At 41.0% G+C, this 22,615-nt stretch overlaps 1 protein-coding gene across 1 annotated transcript; it reads left to right on the forward strand.

Annotated features, from left to right (window-relative positions):
* The first annotated feature begins 1,679 nt into the window (after positions 1-1,679).
* On the forward strand, positions 1,680-22,010 carry LOC139443803 (uncharacterized). The gene is made up of 10 exons (XM_071224717.1): positions 1,680-1,802; positions 4,486-4,616; positions 7,717-7,814; positions 8,669-8,887; positions 14,032-14,123; positions 16,322-16,452; positions 17,453-17,544; positions 18,862-19,080; positions 21,181-21,216; positions 21,919-22,010. Exons 1-10 carry the CDS (start codon positions 1,680-1,682, stop codon positions 22,008-22,010), a joined length of 1,233 nt encoding a protein of 410 aa, XP_071080818.1.
* The last annotated feature ends 605 nt before the right edge of the window (positions 22,011-22,615 follow it).

The raw sequence follows: 22,615 nt of genomic DNA on the forward strand, positions 1-22,615 counted from the left end.
TTCATGTTAAACCGCGGCATGGTATCTCAGTGGGCTAGCACTAAAATCCGCACGAGTTCCAAATAGTACACAAGCACGCACGCACGCACGCACGCACGCACGCACGCACACACGCACGCGCGCGCGTGCATGCATGCATGCCTCTATATGATTGAAATAATATTGGGACGCGACGTTAAACCCCATTTCACTTCACCTGTGGATGGGGCCGTTTTGGATGCTGTGCCGTGAGAGCGAGTACGCGCCTGCCGTTCAGGAAGGAGTCATATTGCCACGCTGTACGCTCGCCCGCCCTCCTCAGCACGCATCTGATCACCCATATGAGTTTCGTTGCTATGGAAGACCTTCGAGTAACTGAACAAAGAATCTGATTACCTCTTCCACAATCAAAACACACTTTCACAATCTTCCACAATCGATACCAGACAAGGTATTGGACGAAATGACTACATCCGATCTAACAGAAGCATAACGTGTTTGATGAACATATTGGTCGATGTTTGATTTCTTTAATATTCACCCTGGGACGTTGCGATATGTTATGATATAAAATTGCTTACGTTTGCATTGATCGGACACTGGACAGAACACATACTGTGACTGATTTTTAGAAATGTGGATTCTTATGTAATCAACCTATAGTTTATGTTAGAAAAATGGAACATTTATGTTGGATTATGTGCAAACATATATTCTAACAAACTTTATAAACAGTTTCAAATTTCAAGTCTCTGTCCCAAATAATACACCAGAAAATCACGTTTACAACTGTAGGTAAATAAATAGAAGACATCTATGCATGTAACATACAATTTTGAAAGCGGAGTGTATATATTCTGCAGCTGGGAAAGCCTGACTGATTTGCCGTGTATTGCGTACAGCCTTACACTAGGACAGCCAGGTATGAGACTAAGATATGGCATCATGAGTGGAAAGGCACCAAACTGACTTTTACATGAGCCAGGGGGCACGGGTGGCTCAACTGTCAAAGGCGTAGCAATTCGCTATGCAGAGTTGCGTCCCTTGGACACGCCAGGAGCCTATGATTGTGAGTTCGAATCGCCCCGATTATGTTTCTTTGTTTCACTAAAGTAGTAAACGTCTGAGACCTAATTCACTTCGCTATTCCCTTAGTAAGCGACGTGATTTAACTGCAATACTGTTCCAATTAACATTATCCCTCACTCTCTCATTCACTCATGTACGGGTGTGTGTTTGTGCGGCTGCTGGTACTAGTCCGGACTTATGTCGATTTATAGTGCTAGCTCCCTGAGATACCATGCCGCAGTTTAACATGAATACCCCACTCAGACACAGTATACAAACTCCGAGCCGACCAGTCCTTGTTTTAGCCCCTTAATGCCGAGCGCCAGACAGGGTAACAACAAGTACCTTCTTTTAACGTCTTTTGGTATGACGCGGCCGGGGCTCGAACCCCGGACCTTCCGCTCTCCGGGCGCACGCTCTACCACTAGACCACGGAGGCGGTCCTGATGTTAAACAAACGTGATAAACCTTGGGAAGTGTATCCGAAGTGTAATGTCTAGATAATGCGCTACAGAAGCCAGAACACACGTTTATTATCCCCTGAATGAGGAATGAGGAACGCCGATCTCTTGTCGAGTTGGTATGCAGGTCAAATAGCTTCCACCTGTCAGTAAACGACGTGGTCTGGCAAGATGATATCAAAATGTTCTGCCTCTGTGCTGATTTACCTGAACTACGTTTTCATTTGTTCTGCTTTTGGTGATGATTGTCTTGTCGACGCTGTTACAGTGCAGAGAGATTTTGATGTCAGCAGGGTAAGTTACAACATTCCACCTTGCCACGCAGGTGGTACTATTTACACGTTCGCTTCCCTGTCGTAAATGATTCGTACATGTATGTACTCTCTGAGTCAGAATTGTTCAATTTTATTCTAATGTGGATATGTACATAAACTTAACATCCACCTCTCTTGCAAATGTGACTGTTTTAGATTTGCGTTTTAATTGTTCCAGTGTGTCATGTTTGACCCCGAATCGTGTACATCAAGTCATGTTAACTCAAACCACGGTGCCCGTAGGCTGAAGGAGCTAGGCGACCAAGAAGCTACACATTGTCGTTAGGCCGAGATATTTGTCTGCGATTTTAAAGATTAAGGAACAATAGGAATATACTACGCCTCACTGTGTTAACTTGACTTATAAATCATTCATTTATAACTTGGTTCTATGGTTAATCGTGTCATAATCTGATTTATGTTCTGTTGGCAAAGTGCGACGCTCCTGAACATGACTTGTCTGACGTGCTTTGGAGATAGACTGACACTGTCGAATGATACCATACCGTGTTAAGAACGTATTGTGGACCTGCATTTCATTGAATTATATATACCCAAAAGAACTATTTGCCTTAATCAGTAGACACTTGTCATTAAGGGTTAAAATAATGGTTTTTGTCAGTAATATTGACAGCTGGAAGCAGTTACAAAGACATGTATACGGCAGCTACATCATCCTGAGCTCCAGAAAGGCAGCACGACCATTAATGCACCGTAAACAGTGTCTGCGATGAGATATAATATATACGTGGACGTTTATGTGATGACACGAGCATGAAATCAGGGCGCTTACCCGCCTGGTAATGAGACAGATAAGACGAAGGAAGTTGCTTTGCTACGTCTCATACGAGAATGTAATGTAAATTGATATTTATGTACCTAACGTGATCCGCTAGGCCCGAGCTGTCTTTGCTTGCCGTAAGAGGCAGTCTGTCAATCTATATTTTGCTTTCAAACACTGCAACAGACATTGCTTTAAACTCTTAAATATACCAACTATTAGTTTCCCCAAAAATGTTATAATCTATTATTATTAGATGCAAGTTATGGTTAACTTAATTGCGTATCAAAAATGGAGATGTTATTATATAACATGGGGTTTGGGTATATATGGGAACGACGGTTTATTGGTAGCATAGATTCTTTCATTTCCGAGTTTATGTCTAGCGCACAAAATATGTACCTACAGGAATGGCATGCTTCACTATCATTAGGGTCAAAAGCTTATTCCTATTCTGCATTTAATAACGTATTTTGATGTAGTACCATATATTGGTTGTGTTAATATTAAGAAATTCCGTATTGCGTTGGCTAAATGTAGGTGTAACTCACACCAACTGAATATAGAAACGGGTAGATATACGAATAAGCCTAGAAGCCTCAGACTTTGTGAGGGGGCACGGGTGGCCCAATCGTCTAAGGCGCCGCGATTCGCTGTGCAAAGTTGCGTCCCGCGCCAGAAACCCATGATTGTGGGTTCGAATCCCAGTTCGACCCGATTATGTTTCTAGGTTTGTCAGCACCATACCCGTGCTCGTGGGTTTCACCGAAGTGGTAAACGTCTGAGACCTGCATCACTTCGGGCTTTCCTCCCACATTGAGCTGACACGCCGTGATATAACTGGAATACTGTTAAAAGCGGCGTTAAACCAAACTCACTCACTCAGACTTTGTGAAATGTGTTCCTGTGGATACATAGAAAACGAATAGCGTTTCCTATTGATATGTACTGCTTATGACAAATGTATTTTCCTGATAAATGCTTTACATATATATGCATCCCTGTATAAATTCAACACATTATTGTCTTTCATCGATCCTGTTATAATAAGAAACATTGCAATGTTTATCTTTCATGCTAGTCATCTTCGCTCTTGCAGACTAACGGCTGTAATTGCTGTCACAATGTAATATGGGTCGATGGCCTACATGCACCTGAATAAAGAGAACTGAGGCAAACAAATGAATGGTGTTCAGGCTCAGTGACGAACTAGTTTATTGCATAACACGAATTGGTTTATTGCATATCACGAATTGGTTTATTGCATGACACGAATTGGTTTATTGCATATCACGAATTGGTTTATTGCATATCACGAATTGGTTTATTGCATGACACGAATTGGTTTATTGCATAACACGAACTGGTTTATTGCATATCACGAATTGGTTGATTGCATATCACGAATTGGTTTATTGCATGACACGAATTGGTTGATTGCATGACACGAATTGGTTTATTGCATATCACGAATTGGTTTATTGCATATCACGAATTGGTTTATTGCATATCACGAATTGGTTGATTGCATGTCACGAATTGGTTGATTTCATATCACGAATAGGTTGATTTCATATCACGAATTGGTTGATTGCATGTCACGAATAGGTTGATTGCATGTCACCAAAACACGAAGGTGTAGGATGTTGCTCTGGTAGAGACTCTGATTTGACTGATTCAATGGTGTACCTGTCGCCGTGATAAAGATGGAATATGATGAAGAAACGCATGATCTCGGGTTAAGCATTGTTAGTGCTGTTGTAGAGATGTTTTACTTAATGGTATGGAGAAGTAAATATGTTTTGTTGTGGACAGTGTTTTTTCTATATAAGTATTTATCATTTGCCTATCCATTTATCCTTGTTGTTTGATGTGCATTCAGTATCTAGGTAAATGGTACGAGTACCGCTGGCATACGCGAGAGTTCTTTCCCCCCGAGGAGAGGTTCAAGGACTACTTCCACTACTACGTCCAGACGGCAGATGGAAACATCACCAATTACGTCAGTGGACGGTAAGACGGCCAGAGTCAAATATAAACACACCTACAGTTTATTTCAGTTTAAAATCTATTGATAAAAGCTTGAAAAGTAAATGAGAACGATTAAACGACGCTTTGGGTGATATTCCAGTAATATCACACTTACGAGGGATTTAGGACCCGATCTTCGGTGTGACAACAGGCACTTCATCATAACCAATACCATGCCACGTTTCAGATGGAGGATGTTGCATTGTCGAGTCCAAAGGACATCATTAGAAAAGGACTATTATGTACAGATTAATATAAAAAATGCAGCAAAGAGGGTATGGGTGATCCTGGCACAGTCAGGCTGGTAAGGCTCACCGTGAGCTCAGGGCCTTTGACCCCCTTACACGCAGCTCAGACAGCGAATAGGTCTTCTCCGAGGAAGCGCTGCCTAGTCAAACCCACTCAGAACATTTCGGAGAATGTGAAGACTCCCCAACACTGCAGCCTTCTGCATTACCCAGATTGTCAGAACGGCTGTATTGCTGGCAGAAAACCCGGGTACTCTCCCAATGTCAGTCAACAGATTGGGAGGTACCAATCCTAAGGCACCGAGAACAATGGGGAGTCGGACAAGATGGTACTTGGGATGAACGCGTGACATTGCGAAAGCGAGGTCCGCATATTTGCCATGTTTTTCCTGAATCTTGTCAATCACCTTGAAAAACAGTCTGGGCCGATTTGATCTGGCACGTCGCTTGGTTGACACTTGGTTCTGTACCTTCCAGCAGTACCTGAATTCAACAGGCCAATTTGACTTCCATCTTTGATGATGTGGACCATACGCTTGTTTGTTTATATTACGCGAGGAACGTGGTGCATGTGGCCGGTACATGTGGTGCATATGTAGATACAATCTGACCCTCTCGACAGCCAGACTCTGGTTCGTATACAAAGACTGTATACACCTCCACACAGTAGAACATCTGCTGGAGCTATCTACCTCGAAAGACACCGAGACTGTTGAGAACATTGAGAGACTCACTTTTCTCCATGGAAAGTGAGGAGTGAGTTATTTAAAGCCCTGCCCTCCCCCTTTTCACAGTTATTCAGTTTGTAGCGGTATGTCGGCTAAATGTGGAATGAAAACCAAAGGAGGTCGAATTAGTAGACAATAACCGCTTTGGTGAAACTCACGAGCAAGGATCAAAAGTATGGTTAGCTGATCCATGGTCATCGGATCGTGGTACGACAAAGGGGCTCAATGATGCAAATTAAATTGTGGCGTCTCAGACTGCTGGGCCACCCAGGTCCCGACGATGAGGTCTAGTGCTTGAAACTTTCAAGCTTGTACCTCGTAGCTCTGTATGTTCCACAGAGCTGTAGAGGGTATATTTCAATGTGGCAATAGGAGTGTGTTTACGATGCATATTGAAGTCATACATATAACATACTAAACTCGCTCCCGTGTAATACCAATTTCACAAAACGAGTAATTGTTCTGGTATCTGACGAGCAAAAAAAGAGCCATATACTAGAACTATTCCCGAGTTTGATAAAGGTTACAATCACGTCACAATACCTTATGACGTAATTTGTGGAATGCTCGATACACCGGCGAAACAATGCCATGGGACGTCAGCCCAGCAACAGGGCTTCTGGGGTCATCAAGTATGCATAAGCTCCTCTGAGTGATTTATCATATCTACACGCGATATGGTTTAATGAGCCCAGGGATGTTTGGAGGTTTTTTTAATATTCGTTAGTGAAACTTATCATCCAAAACTGGCTACCATCGGAGATATGGGTGAGATCAAGCGATATCTACATTGTAGATATAGCTGCAATGAAATTGCATCACAATGCTTTGGTCATCATTGTGACGTCATTGTTACCATGACGTCACAATCAAATGACATCACTAATGGCTCTGCTACTGAAGCTGTTAGCAGTACTTTGTACACTTAAGACACTGCTATTACTGTCTACAAACTGAAAAAGTTGGACAAATGATGATGGATGATAAATAAAATCTCACCCTCATATCTTTTGATATCAAATATATCAACACTCGTTGATAAAAGCGGATAAAGTTTTTTCCACTTATATCAATTCGTGTTGATATATTTGATATCAAAAGACACTCGGGTGAGATTCTCTTTTTGTTCTCGCAGTACATAAGCACGCGCAACGGCATTACACAATGTGCAATACAGCTGTATGTTAATTAAACAGGTGATCTCTTCACGAGTAATAAAACATGCGTGTGTACATGTAAATTATAACCATTTAAAATCTGGCCAAGAACAATAGTACCACCACAAAACATACTTGCAATATTCAAGCTATATGACGGGGGCATGCAAATAATCGAATCTGGGCCCACTTGCACAAGGCGATCTTAGTGCTAAGATGATCTTAACTCCCATAATTTCACATAGGATTACAATAGTCTTAGCGCTAAGATCGGTTAGTGCAAGTGGGCCCTGGACCATAACGTCTTCCGAAAGACAAGGAGCATATCTTTAAAAAAATAAACACCGGTACACTTTAAATCTTCAAAGAGTCATAGAGAAGTTTTGAAATATATGCTTTTAAGAATTAAATATTTGTTTAAAAAAACATGACCTCAATTTATTTGGGATTTGAGGTTACAGGCGTCCGTGTAAACACGTAGAGCGTTGTTCCCACCGTGCAGAAGAATAAAGATTTTGGTGCTTATTTTCCTATATTAGATACATATAAAGTTTTGGCTACAAAGAACAATTGCAACTGAAATCCTGGGCCAACTTGACAAAACTATCTTAGTGCTAAGCCCATGTTAATGTATAGGAGTAACGATCATCTTAGCGCTAGGGGCGGTCGGGTAGCCTCGTGGTTAAAGCGTTCGCTCGTCACGCCGAAGACCCGGTTTCGATTCCCGACATGGGTACAATGTATGAAGCTCATTTCTTGTGTCCCCCGCCGTGATATTGCTGGAATATTGCTAAAAGCGGCGTAAAACCATACCCACTGACTCTTAGCGCTAAGATCGCTTTGTGCAAGTGGGCCCTGAAGTCGCTTTGTGAGTTCTGTTTGTGTAACAGTGAATACCAAATATATTACGTTATTATAATTATATTAACACCTAATTGTCCTTATCCAGCGATCCTACACGAGTAGACGGGAAATGTTTCTTCTATCACATGTACCTGGTGCCAACAGACACGCCTGGAAAGTTCTTCTGGAGGAAGAAAAATGGAGGTACGTATCAAACCCTCATAGACTAAATTATCATTCTTCACTTAAAAAGAGAGCGCCGTTTTCAAAACCCAGTAGGTTTATCTCCATTCTACCCTGACAACAACAACGGTTGAGTGGGAGTTGTTTATCGTACGATAAAACACTGCAGGGAGAAAAACCACTTGATTACATCTTGCTTCTATGGCTATATGCAGCTCAGCCACATATGTTTCACAATAGGTGGTTTCCAAAAGTTGGCAGGGCAATGAATGGGTCTTCAGCAATCCATGCTTGCTGTAAAAGGCGACTATGCTTGTCGTAAGAGGCGACTAACGGGATTGGGTGGTCAGACTCGCTGACGTGATTGATGCATGTCATCGTATCCCAGTTGCGTGGATACATGCTCATGATGTCAATCACTGGACTATTTACAGACAGTCGCCACGTAGCTGGAATATTGCGGTGTTTAACAACAAACAAACAATAATACAATAATTCAAGAACAGATATATTGTGTTTAATATCACCAAAATAATCAATTACTTTCGATTTTTGTTTTAATGTCACCTCATGATTTAATTCACAGACACACATTCACTCTTGAAAAAGTGGTCATTCTGCAGGTGTTTAGAGGCTGGCATTTAATTACCTTTTAGTGACGCTTTGTTCACTATTCCTCTCGCACTTCTTCGTCCTCAGTTCACCATTACAAGAAGGTGAACACTTTTTAGTGTGATGTGTTATTTGATGTGTGAGTTTAAATATTCATTTGCATCTACCTGAGGGCTTAAATTAATTCTGACGTCTTCCCAACTGTACACTTTATGGACCATGAAAGAATCACAACGTAATTGGCGTGATCCTGGTATCTTCAGAGCAGTACCCCTATTGGGTATTGGAGACTGACTACAACCGGTACGCCTTCGTCTACGGCTGCTACAACATCTCGGTGAGCGGCACGTGCATTGCAGCTCGTGGATGGATATGGAGCCGTACTCCGACCATTCCTCGAGTGATAAGTGACAGATCACCTTGGTTCTACAACCGGACTTGTCTGTCGTCCTCGACCTTCCTGGAAACCCTTCAAACAGCAGGTAGGAAGGGGCGTTCTTTCTTCTCCTTATAAACATCTAAACCTCAGCTTGGGGCACTATCGTGTGATGTTTTGAACACATAAACTTGCATATGCACACATGGTCAAGGGCGTTGAGAATCCCCGTATACAGTGGAAACCCGCTTATCCGGACCCCAGATATCCGGAAACCTCGCCTACCGGACGATATTTACGTGAAACAGGAAATTCAATTTAAATGGTTAACCATTAGTCTAGTGACGTTTCATCGCAAATTTCACAGTTTTATTGACCAAGTTTGTTATTGCGTGTTCATGTACCTGAATTCGCTGAGTAGATACGATGTAGTTTTTGACAGCGCCAGAGACCATCGGTATATGGTCTCTGACAGCGCATAATACTCGAAAGATCTTATGAATTGCATAAACAGCGTGTTTTGTCTCAGTAGAATTTTGGTAGAAGAGGTAACTCTAGTCATATATCCGAAAACTCGTTTATCTGGCTCGGACAGTTGCTCATTGACCCGTGAAGATCCGGGTTATCTGGTCCAGACTCGATTATTTACAGACCGCCGTCATATAGCTGGAATTTTGCTGAATGCGGCGTTAATCAACAAACCTTTACGACGTTGAGTGATGTACGAATGGTATCCTGTGGTATCAGAGGAATGAATTAAGTCTTTGGTCCATGATAAAGTCTGTGCATGATATTTATGCCCGTGACATGTGGTTCATATTGGTTAACCAAGCAGATTGATGATGACAGGATTGTTTCTGTTGTGCATCATCAAACGTCTATCGGGACGATAGAAATCTGAGTCTTGTTTTATTACAACGATAACAATAAAATGGATGCTGCCAGATAAACCAGTGGCCATGCAATGCTCGCTTGCTTCCAAGAAAAACATCTTTTTCATTGGCCATCTCCAAAAAACTTTGAAGTCCAAGCGCTACCTTAACAAACTTTTTGCCTTGGTTTGTTTTTATTTGACTGGAGGCTTTACCTCCCGCATCGACGGTGATCGAGTAGTCGTTTGAGCATCCTTAGTAGGATTGGAAACCGTTAATACCACTCTAAATCGTTTATTTTCGCTAGGCCGGATCACATGCGTTGTTCCAAAACACATGAAGGCAGTCGTATAGGCTTATAACTCTCTTGGCGTCGGGAGACAGTATATTAACTCAAACCACAGTTTAACATTTTAAGGCGGTTGACTTAAGGCTTGCGAAAATAATTAGGTTTCGGTAAACATGCCTCAACCGGTATCGGACCGAAGATAGGTAAATACACTGCCTGGCAAAAGAAAGTATACACTTATCAAAACGTTACACGGGACAAACAGTCTCCGAAACACTGCAAACTTGAGGTCCAAAACACCACAATGATGCCCGCATCACATACAGCACCGTCGGATTATCAATTCTTGTTTGTTTCATTTTTAGCCACCATCAAACATGGGCGTATACTTTCTTTTGCCCGACAGTTTAGAGTATATAGTGAAACCGCGGGCAACATCGCTCCAAAAGAAATCGTTCGAATTAACTCATTTCCAGAAGAACGAATCATTGCTCTTTGTATATACATTGTCAGGGTCTTCCGCCTAACATGTCTGCCAGCTTAACGAGGTCTGCAATACGAGGTGTTACTGTTTATTTAAAACAAAACTATTGCTGAATTTTTTTTCAAAGTTTTTTATTCCCTTCGAGGGTGGTCACATGGCTAGATAAACATCTTTGGTAGACAAAAAAACCATTTGTGGTTCAGGCGTCAGGTGTTGGCAAAAGATATACATTCTTGGTATAATTCTAGTGAGTGAGTGAGTGAGTGAGTTGGGTTTAACGCCGCTTTTAACAGTAGTCCAGTTATATCGCGGCGTGTCAGCTTAATGTGGGAGGAAAGCCCGAAGTGATGCAGGTCTTAGACGTTTACCCATTCGGTGAAAGCCACGAGCACGGGTATGGTGCTGACAAACCTAGAAACATAATCGGGGTGAACCGGGATTCGAACCAACAATCATAGGTTTCTGGCGTGTCCAGGGGACGCAACTTTGCACAGCGAATCGCGGCGCCTTAGACGACTGGGCCACCCGTGCCCCCGGTATAATTCTAAATACACAGAGGTATTATTGACCTTCGGTATATATATAGTGCGAAGGATGTACCAGAAATTTGTTCGAATAGTATTGATCAATATAGCAAAGATCTAAGGATTTAAAAATCAATACATTCGTAAGAAATATCTCCATTTCTTTTCAAACATATTTAATTTGTTGCTTCTTCTGGTAATTATTTTATACAGCAAATACCTCTTTTAGTGTGGCCATAAAACACTGTAACTTAAGTTGTTTGTTTTTCATACTGGATAAATAAATATGTCCTTTTGGCTAAAATTTGGTCATGGTTTAAAAGTGTGTCACCTGATATTGAACCAATAAAAACTGATATTTCATCTGGGATTATTGGATGATCATAAATTAGTTCCATATACACTTTGCCAACATTTTCTAACGTGTACACAGTTGAAAAATACATGTTGTAAATCGTCTTTACTTTAACTAATTATATTTTTAGTAATTCATTCTTAGTATAAATTGCTCCATGCAAACATCTATATTGAAAATCTAACAGTTTTACATGTTCGGTACAATGTCTAAATATACAAAAAGCTTTGTTCCATTGAATAGTCTGTTCTAATATATCTTCCTATTTTCTATAGATTATAAAGGATATGTGTTACATAAATTTAAAAACATAAAAAATTCTTTCACCCATTGGATGGTTTCAGTAATGATTTTAATGGGTTACTTAGGTCTTGATTATAAAGATATTTAGTTGGTATATCAGAAATTAGCCTTCTCAGAAAATGAGGGATATTAAATATATTTTCTTTATAATCTAAAAAGGTACCCTTAATATCATATACATTTTTAAACACTCTAACGACATAATTCCAAATTCATTACATATATCTTTAATTCTATGGATACCTTTTTTATACAAACTCTTAATAATCAATTTTCATTGTTAAATTTATGGTTATGCCACAGCGGTTGTGAAAATGAAGCATAATATTCATCACTAATTACCAAACATTTATAGCTTTTAACCCAAGCTGTCAACACATCTTTCCAAAAAGGATTTTCAATGTTGAAATAGTCTTTTACATTAGCACCAAGTTGAAGAATATCTATCAGATGGAAATTGCTTTTGCTTTTGTTGAATTTTATCACAAGATGTGCAGCGTTCATTGACGTCCTGGTTACTAAAAAACACACGCGGTTTTGTTTCGACGACGTTGTGTTTGAAACATAGGGAACGCGAACATTACTTCCTGGGTTTAATTGGAAAGTGTAGATTGTAGACTAATATCAAGAAATAAAGTTATCTTATGTAAAAATAAATATATACAAAATCAAAAAATCAAATCAAAGTGAAGCCCAGAACAATGCCTTGTTTCAAGATCTAGATTTGCCAAATCATTGTGGACTCTTTTCTTAATGTATCCTCTTGGCTCAGAAGACAAAGGGCAGTGTGTCGTGTATATTTCAGTATGGTACTAGTAGACCGCTTCAGAGAGTGTTTACAATACATATAGAAGCCATACAACATGCATGTATACATTAAGGGATTAATAATAATGATTTTGCATCAGAATGTGAATATGTAATTGTAGACGATGCCATGAATTTAATGAGACTGTCCAACACATTGTCAGTGGATGCCCAGCTTTGGCACAGACACAGATCTTAAGCAACATGATGGAGTGACTCGATCATTTTATTACCGTCTTCGCCATGTGGTTTTGACACAGAGGTCCATCCATGGTACGGCCCGGAATATTAAGAGGGCGTCATGGAAAATGATAAATACAAAATCCTTTGGAATAGGCCCGTATACAGCCTCAGATGTATACAGGCCAACAAACCTGATCTTGTCCTTTTTGATAAATCCAATGAAATCAATTATGTTATTGTATTTTCTGTCCCTTTTGACACTAATGTGATTGACAAGATCCAGGAAAATCATGGCAAATATGCAGACCTCGTTTTCGAAATGTCACGCGTGCAAGGGCCATGAGCTGATGATCAGCCTAACCAGCCTGACTGTGCCAGGATCACACAAACCCTCTTTGCTGCATTTTTTACTTTAATCTGTAACTACTACTACTACTACTACTACTACTACTACTACTACTACTACTACTACTACTACTACTACTACTACTATGCCCATTATAATGCGCCAAATTCCATTCACCAAGTGGCTGCTCATAGCGCTACACTATTATTACCCCGGTCTATGGATCAGTGTGCACTCGATTTTCATTCTGAGCTCCCTGGGGAGTATACAACCCAAGCTGCCTGTGAGGCGCCAGAAGGTTAACAGACACCATCTCATCCTACAGGGGACCCGTTCATTACCGGCTGATCAGTGGCACATTTCCATTTCGTACGTTGTGTATACATAGAATGAACCAGTCAGTTATTACTGCGGACATGATCAGCCTCGTTCTGTTATCAAAATAATTAAAAGCGACAAAACCTTCTAAAAATCATACGAAATTTCTGCTAAAAGCAGAGTCCATTGTACGGTTATGGCTTTAACATAAGTAACTATTTAACCTAATTTGCCTATTTGCGGTACTCAACATACATGTACATGTACGTGTGCCAATCGTCTCGGGCGGAGAAATTCGCTACGCGGAGTTGCGTCCCTTAGGCGAGCCAGAATCCTATGTCGTCGATTCGATTCTCCCTGATTATGATCTCATGTTTGTTTCGACAAAGTGTTAAACCTTTATCTCTTTCCTATCACATTAATCCGACACGCAATGAATTACTTACACTCTGTTCAGAGCGGCGTTAAGCTCAACGCATTCACTCACTTATATAGCATTGATTTATGTTGTACATAACAATTTTGTTACACACGGAGGCACAGATATCCCTGTCGCCCAAGTCGCTTAAATTCGCCGTGCAGAGTTGGGTCTCTTTAGCAGGGCAGAACCCAATGATCGTGGGTTCGAGTCCCGGTTCTCCTTGACTTTGTTTCAGTTAGTCAGAACCATGCCAATGAAAGTGGTTCCGCCAAAGTGGTAAACATCTAAGACCCGCATCACTTGCGTGAAGCTGGCACGCCGTGATATATCTGACTTGATATTATTCAGAGTGCAACGTCCCGGCGCAGTACAGCGTTAACACTGGCCAGAACTGCCACGTGTCCGACATCCCTGTACAAGAAGACTTCGACATACAAAAGGTGGGTAAAACTCACTCTCCGGTGCTGTGATGACTTAGCATTACGCCAATGCCACAAGCTTATTTGCATATCACGTAGCCTGACGTTTCTCTTGTTTCTAAATAGAAGCGACAAAACCTTTTCAAATACTCATGATGAAAACAGGGTCGATTGTATGATTCCGACTATATCATGAGCATGTGTTTATGAACCTCTATCAAATAGTGATGGCACCAGGTGTAACCGAAAAGGGGAGCGTAACCAGCCCCACCGGTTGCACCTGTCACAAACACATGCAAAGGCATGTCAATTGTTTACCTGTAAACAGAACAAATGTCAAAATAGGGAATTGCATCGGACATCATTTCTGTCACTGATACGTCTACCACATGTCTACCATAAACCGGTTTGAAAGCTTTACTGATGCCTTGAATGGTGTCACCTTGAACAAACAAGTTTTGAGCAAGAGTCGTATGACGATAGTAGAAATTGTGGCAGAAAGAGCATGCTCGATTGAACCTCAAAAGTTGTGATATGTAGACACTAAAGTCTGGAGCCCCAGGAATAGTGCCAGACATAAAGGGAAAGGGAAAGTTGACTATTGGAAAGTTGCATTCATCCATCTTGTGGAGTGTTTTGTCACTCTTTATACATAGATCTAAATATTAAACAGATGAGGCGGTCCATCTGGTCTCCTTTATTTCTAGTTCAGCGGGTAAATGAATGGAAGGGACTTGGTTATTTGATGGTTATTGAACGATATCAGATTACTATTTCACGTAATATGTTTATCTATAGCTGTTGACTATCAAAAAATGTCCACTCCTCAGTGTGCTAGAGTGAGTATCACTTACAACGCAAGTGTAATCACTGAATAAATTGCCGTTAGTGATGAAGTCTATGAATATTCGCCCAATGTTTTGCAAGGGATACTTATAACATACATATAATCGCAGGCACCTTCTCCTCAGTCATCGCAGTAAATTATTGAGGACTTATGTCAGTAATAAAGACGCGTAGGATCAGTGTCGAATGAAATTATGTATATAACAGTGTAACAATACGTACCATCTGTTAACGTCTTTTGGTATGACGCAGGCGGACGCTCTACCACTGGACCACTGGAGACCGTAGAGAAAATTCGGTTTCCTTACTTATTCCACAAAACTTAACGCATCACAACGGATCTATACATATGATATGTACAACACATACGAAGGCATTAACCGTCCATTGTCGAGGACAAATGATGTTATGACCGTTAGGGTGCTTATTTCAAGATTTGTTCCTATAATATATGGTATTATGCCCCATAAAAGAGTTAAAACACAAACTTTAAAAGTTAATTTCAAAACTAAGCTAAAGCAACCACTTATGTATAGTGTTATTTTAGTCAATTCTCGATTTCCGTAAATACAACCGACTACCAACGGTTATTCGTAAGCGTTTTCAATAATATCAGTTAATTGCATCAGAATGGATATTACCTATTTTCAAAACAGAGACATAAACACATGTATGCTATAAAAATATCGGTAAATGTAAAACGTCGACAACAGAGATTAATCAGTCTCGGTTAACTGTCGAAACAGATTCCTTTGGGCGTAAAAGGCAAACTAGTTGTGGAAATTACGTGAATTGACCAGTGAGAGTCAGTGATGACACCAGGTGTTCGCGAACACCTTTAGTTCATAATACCATAACCCATACGCGCATTAGGTATAACAAAATGACCTGGGTTGGAGTCAATATACCTCCGTCTATGATCCTTGGTTTCTCAGCAAAGTGGAAAACGCCAATATGATCTGCGTTCTGTTTACTCCCACGAGCTGACGACCCGTGAAGATTCCGGGATAGAATAGGTCTTCAGCAAGCCATGCTTGCCGTAAAAGGTGACTATGCTTGTCGTAAAAGGCGACTAACGGGATCGGGTGGTCAGGCTCGCTGACTTGGTTGATGCATGTCATTGATCCCAATTGCGCGAATCGATGCTCATGATATTAACCACTGGATTGTCTGGTCCAGACTTGATTATTTACATACCGCCGTCATATAGCTTGAATATTGCTGAGTGCGGCGTTAAACAACAAACAAACCAAACCAACCAAACCAACCCACGTGCTGACAAGTTTTGATATAACTGTTGTTCAAAGCAGCCTTAACCACAACACACTCACCCCCATATAAACATGGTATAATAAACTTGATTCTGATGTTAGTATGCTGGTTCATGGTATGAGATGAGGTGGCTGGCCCAGTCCTACATCCCTGCCTCAGAGCTGTTCCAGGACTACCGGCACGTCTTCAATCCCCGGGGGGATGGGACACTCTCGGCTGTCATCACGGGAAGGTCAGACTCTCGCCTATATCCTAGGTACTCTCAAAGGGAAAGCAATTTCTCTCAATTTCGTGAAAATCAACTTAAAGTATCTATTATTCATTGACGCGGGGAATATTGTTTCTAAAGTGTTCGACAAATAACATTATGCTTTGATGAGGCATCTTGAGTATTCTACGCGTCGAAAGGTTGTGATATTTGTGTGTTTGTGTGAATTGGGGAGTACTCAGCACTACGCACACCACAATTCGCTTGTCTCTTAAGGGTGCATGAGACTTATGATAGTAGGTTCGAATCCAAGATTCCCTCTGATTATATTTCTCGGTCTTACAGCACCATACCCCTGCTCTAGGCCTGCATTACGTCGGGCGTTCCTCCCACACCAAGCTGGAACAACGTTATAGCCGTACTACTGTTAACGCGGTGTTGAATCTAACTCACTCACTCCGTTTAGCTTCACTTTTAGGGAGGGGGTCGGGTAGCCTTGTGGTTAAAGCGTTCGCTCGTCACGCAGAAGACCCGGGTTCGATTCCCGACATGGGTACAATGTGTGAAGCCCATTTCTGGTGTCCCCCGCCGTGATATTGCTGGAATATTGCTAAAAGCGGCGCAAAACCATACTCACTCACTCACTCACTCACTTTTAGGGAACTGGCTGAGTGGATTTGGGGGCCGCAATTCGTTGTGCTGAGTCTTTACTGGGTGAACGGGTAGACCCTTCACAGGCCCCGTTATCCGCTGAGCAGAATTGGGTCTATTAGGCGGATCGGGGATCATATGATCTTGGGTTCGAATCCCAGATTCGCCAATACCGCCGTGATACAACTGAACTGTTGCTTGTAATAGTCTAGATTCTTGCATTTATAGTGCTAGTCTACTGATATACATTCACAGTTTAATATAGATACACACTCAGACACAATATACTGACTCCGAGATGACCAGTCCTTGTTTAAGCCCCTTAAGACAAGAAACATTGAAGAGAATGCTGATCAATAACGTTTTATTTCAGGAGCAAAGACGGATGCTTTTATAGAAAGGCGATCATAGTACCTTCAGCTACTGCAGGGAAACTTACATTGAAAGTGTTGGACGGAAGCGCAGGTAAAGTTTAAAGACGTACCTTCTATTGCAGTCTAGTGACACCTTGTTGAATGGTGTATCATGGTTCTCACTATAACAGTGTTTTATACAAACCCAAACTCAGCTCTGTGGACTTCTAACGACGTCAGGTTCTAATCACTTTTCCGATCCCCATAAATTGGAAATTAATCCGCAAATGTCGGGACAAAGATGTAGTTCTGGAGGACTTCTCGACTCAGTTTTAACATGAAAGCTAGATGAAATACGCATTGAAACACTATTCATCCCTGATGTAGTTTAAATTTGATTTTCAATATTTAAGAAATAAACGACGAGTGGGAGTTGCAATAAAACACTGCATGGAGAATAAACCATGGGGGGCGCTGATCAGAGTGGTTTATCTCCATGCAGTGTTTTATTGTACGATAAACAACTCCCACTCAACGACCACGAGTCGTTTATTTCTTACATGAGATGTCAACATATTGTGCAGCCTCTTTAAGGAAGATGATAAAATTTACAGGCTTAAAAATACTTAACCGTATTGAGATAATGACGACTCCCTCGATAGAATCCGCCCTAGGCAATGTCAAATAAGTCCATTTTATGCACAGGTGGGTATTTCCGGCATGTTCTCACAATCCTCGCGTCGTTTACCTGTACCTTTTCTCCCAATACATATTGTCATATCTCTCCTACTTTTGGATGCGATCGTTCGGCCATCGCGTATATCTACGTTGCCAAGCTACATCTACGAGGAACAACTCACTAGACCCCTCCCTCCCGTCATTAAGTTGCGAGCGCATGTTCGAATCTCCAGATGACCGCCTCCGTGGTCTAGTGGTAGAGCGTCCGCCCGGAGAGCGGAAGGTCCGGGGTTCGATCCCCGGCCGCGTCATACCAAAAGACGTTTTAAGGTGGTACTTGTTGTTATCCTGTCTGGCGCTGTGAGCTGGCACTATACATCGGCATCAGTCCGGACTAATACAAGCAGCCACACAAACACACACATGTGCATGCACGTCGCTATATAAGTGCAATAATCTTGGACGCGACGTTAAACCCCATTTCACCTCATCTCACCTCGAAACTCCAGATATGACGTCATGATATAACAATGTTTCATCGTGAAATATACCACGCTTCGCTTTTCATTGTTCTTTGCGATTTATCGCGTAGCTATCTTATATCTATAGATGCCTGTATGGCATGTTGTGCAGTGTTCACGATAGATGAGCTTGTAAGCATATGTAGTCTCACCGCGCAACATAGAGATCACTGACGACTTTGTAACCCCACCCTATTCCTGTCTCAGCCCGACACGTCTGTCTTTTCCAGATCAATTCCCATACTGGGTGATTGACACCGACTACATCAACTACGCCGTGATGTATGGGTGTCTTAACGTCACAAGCGACGGTAAATGTGTGGCTGCCCGGTCGACTGTTTGGAGTCGGGGGACCACACTAGCAAGACGGTTCCAGTACAGAGTCAACACCGTGTTGCAGGCGTTATGTGTGAACCCTGTCGCCTTTCTGGATACCTCGCATCACCATGGTTTGTTTGTTTGTTTGTTTGTTGTTTAACGCCGCTCTCAGCAATATTCCAGCTATATGAAGGAGGTCTGTAAATAATCGAGTCTGAACCAGACAATCCAGTCATTGACATAATGAGAATTGATCCACACAATTGGGATACGATGACATGCGTCAACCAAGTCAGTGAGGCTGACCACCCGATCCCTATAGTCACCTCCCGTTAGGCGACAAGAATAGTCGGCAAGCATAGGTTGCTGAAGACCTAACCCGGATCTTCACGGGAGCATCACCAAGGTAACGCTCCAGCATTTCCCTATCCACATCACTACCCAACATTATTAAAAAAATAAACGACACTGCAGGGATAATGAACCATGAGGGGCCCAGACTACCATTAGTCTGATATGGAATGACCTTCCCTTACAATCAAGACTTACAATCAAGATTCCTCTGATCTGGTCAAGAAATACCAATTTCTGCCTTAGTCCTGCCTCTATTACTTCAAGAAATGGAGAGCCTAACCCCCATGATCATGGAATGAAACTTTTCTGGTCAAGAGGTACCATGTTGCCATGTGGTTTGAGAGAGTTAAAACTTCTGAAAACGCGCACTCACATCTTTCTGCACAACAGCATCTGAAACATCATATTACACCACATGACAGCCGTGTTTTGGGCAATTTATTTCAAAAATAGTTTCTGCCAAGTTTGTGTATTGGGTTCCACAACATGCTGAAATACTAACCGCAGTATTTACGGTAATTCAATTATTTTCACATTGCTTTCACGATCACCGTCACAAGACATGCGTTGCCTTTTCCCCGAAATAAAAAAGGTGGAGGATTTTGTTTCTTTGGGACAAAAATAAATCCACTGACGGATGATGAACAAAACATGTCGATCTTCAAGATCTGCTACTTCTTAAACGCATGCCGACAGTGTTCTTAACGATGTTAGAAGGGAGTTTCTATTCTTACGTCTAAATGTGTAGAGTTCTTTCAAAAATACCCGTATACTTCCAAATGTTCGACGTTCTTGGACCTCTGACCTAGTGCTTAATTATAGAGGTTGTATATACTCTAGCCTCTTTCACTGGCATCGCTTCAAACCATGGCGTACGAAAAGAGAAAACTTAGTTTTAATGATTTTAGCTACATCAGGTGCACACAGTAGCGGCTGAGGGATGAGGAGACAGGTTTGCACTAAACATTTACTTTCGGGCCCTTTGTCTGGTTAATGGAAACAAACAGATATGCAACAGAATGGATTTGATGACCATCTGTAGGTTCCGATGTGCTCCCTTTCAAACGTGTCTAACTCGATAGAGCTGGGAGCGAGTTGTCAGGATCAAAACAAGGCTTTTCTTTGTCATCATCTGCTCTCAGCTGCTAATACAGTGGGATTATAGACTTCGACAGGAAAAACATCTGTAGTGCTGAGTGGTTGAACATGGTAGGTTAAACGCTCTTTGAACAATATTTCAGGTTTACCAAGGGTGTCAGCTTAATGTGGGAGGGCAGTACACAGTAAGAACTGTTGCCACTGAGAGGGCAGAACATGGTTACCCTTTTCGCAAACACCTGGTGTCCTCACCTATTTTCAGTGATCCATTCATATAATTTTCATCGCTATATCGTCGGGTGATATTGGTTTGGCCTTTTCTATATACAGTAAACTACGGTTATAACGAACACGCTTATAACGAACTGACGGATATAACGAACTTGCTTTTTTGGTCCCGACTCTGCTGGCGTTATGCTGCATATTTGCTTATAACGAACTACGTTTATAACGAACTAAAATTAGTAGTCCCTTTGAGTTCGTTATAACCGTAGTTTACTGTAAGATGATACTGATTTACCTTTGAGTTTATATTCATTTAATACCATACGTTTGTTGTTAAACCTTGGATTTTTACATTAGAATGTTGTCATCTTTCAGGTGTTGTATTTCCTACAAGCTACAAAATGCTACATTATTGTTTGTAAAAAATATTCTGGGAGCTGTCTTGTTGCATAATTGTCCTTTAACTGTTTAATCAAAACAACAGGTCTTTAGTTAGTATACATAAAATTTGATATTTCAAATCACTCTCTAGTCTTAGAACTCGTTCATTTCAGCTTGTCCTGAGTGCATGGATGACTCATGTTTCTACAGTAAGTAACTTACGTTTATGTTAAAATTACAACGTGTGAGATATGTGTTTAGTGGCATATGCATGCTTTAAGGGTGATTAAAATGGATATTGGCTAAACTTTGAATATTGGCTGAAAATATACTAATCAGTCGTATTCTTGCCAACTTATTGTGTTAAGCGTCACCTAATGGTACCCGCGATGCTTACTCTATCAACCATTGGTTTGCCTGTTCCTGGTCATATTAGACGTTGCATTCCAGCATAACGAGTTGCACTACTGGTGAATAGGGCCTAAAACCCAATTCCACATCCATTCACTCGTACTGATTTCGCTGGAATGCAGGATAATTCAATGAAGGGCCCAATGATCAAATGCCGATTAAGCTGGGGACTGGGTTTCAACAGTTTGATCCGCCTGATTGTGTATCTCTAAACAATAAATGCTGTCAATCAGCAGTTTGCTTGTGCGACTTGCGTTTACTTATAAGTTAATTACTTAAAAGGGTCGGCCATTCATTGTTTTGAGTTAGCATTCCATTTCTTAAAATTCTCAAGTTATGATTCGTAAATATTGTTCGTATAAAATGCGTAGATAACAACATTAAATGTAAGAAAATAATAATAAATTAAATTTTGTTTAGAATTTCGATACTGGCAACAATTGACTTTTTTTACAGAGATTCCTGATTTCATTATAAATATATTTGATCTTTATTTTCAGAAACCAATGGGGAGTCTAGACACAGACATAGCTCCATTCTGTTGTTGCTCGTCATTCTTCTGGCTGGAGCCTTCTTCACCAATATACCCTAATACACGTATGATGTCATCTTTTAGGTATTGTGGCTGATCAGTGAATTTAGAAAGTAACGTCCATCCATGTCAGTAACCCTTCCCAGATATACTCAGAATACTAGGAATCATGATGACAGGCCTAGACACATAATAGGATGTTTCCGTGGTGTCAAACTGATGATGTTTAATATGTATGTATGTCTTATAAAGTAACGCCTCGTTAAACCAAACTCCATTTAGGGACTTGTTATTACTTCAGGGGAGGGGCCCGTGAGATTAGAGAGAGAGAGGTATTTTTAAAGTAAAATGTAAAGAACATTACTTAAGGCACTGGTCATATATATATTATAGGGTGTGGGATGGGGTGTGGTATGTAATGTTGCATAAAATGAGAGGGGTCGGCAAAATATGATACCAATCCCACTTGTCATATACGTACCGTTTCAATAGGACTGTAAATAAAATATAAACATGGACACAGTATTCCCGACGTTGCATTTGTTTTATAAAGATATTGTAACATAAAAAAACCATTAGGAACAAGGCGATGACCATGTGATTTATCATGGGTTGATGGAATAAAATATCAACTGTTAACCGTTACATGCATGTTAAATTCCCTA

This window comes from Haliotis cracherodii, unplaced genomic scaffold (genome assembly GCF_022045235.1).
Source record: "Haliotis cracherodii isolate W230 unplaced genomic scaffold, xgHalCrac1.p SCAF_5, whole genome shotgun sequence".
Taxonomy (NCBI): Eukaryota; Metazoa; Mollusca; class Gastropoda; order Lepetellida; family Haliotidae; genus Haliotis; species Haliotis cracherodii.

Bases quoted from the DNA above. Each gene is read 5' to 3' on its own strand.
- LOC139443803 (XM_071224717.1), top strand. From the start codon at position 1,680: ATGATATCAAAATGTTCTGCCTCTGTGCTGATTTACCTGAACTACGTT. The intron at 4,617-7,716 runs GTAAGACGGCCA...GTCCTTATCCAG, and splicing joins ACCAATTACGTCAGTGGACG to CGATCCTACACGAGTAGACG. The intron at 16,453-17,452 runs GTCAGACTCTCG...GTTTTATTTCAG, and splicing joins TCGGCTGTCATCACGGGAAG to GAGCAAAGACGGATGCTTTT.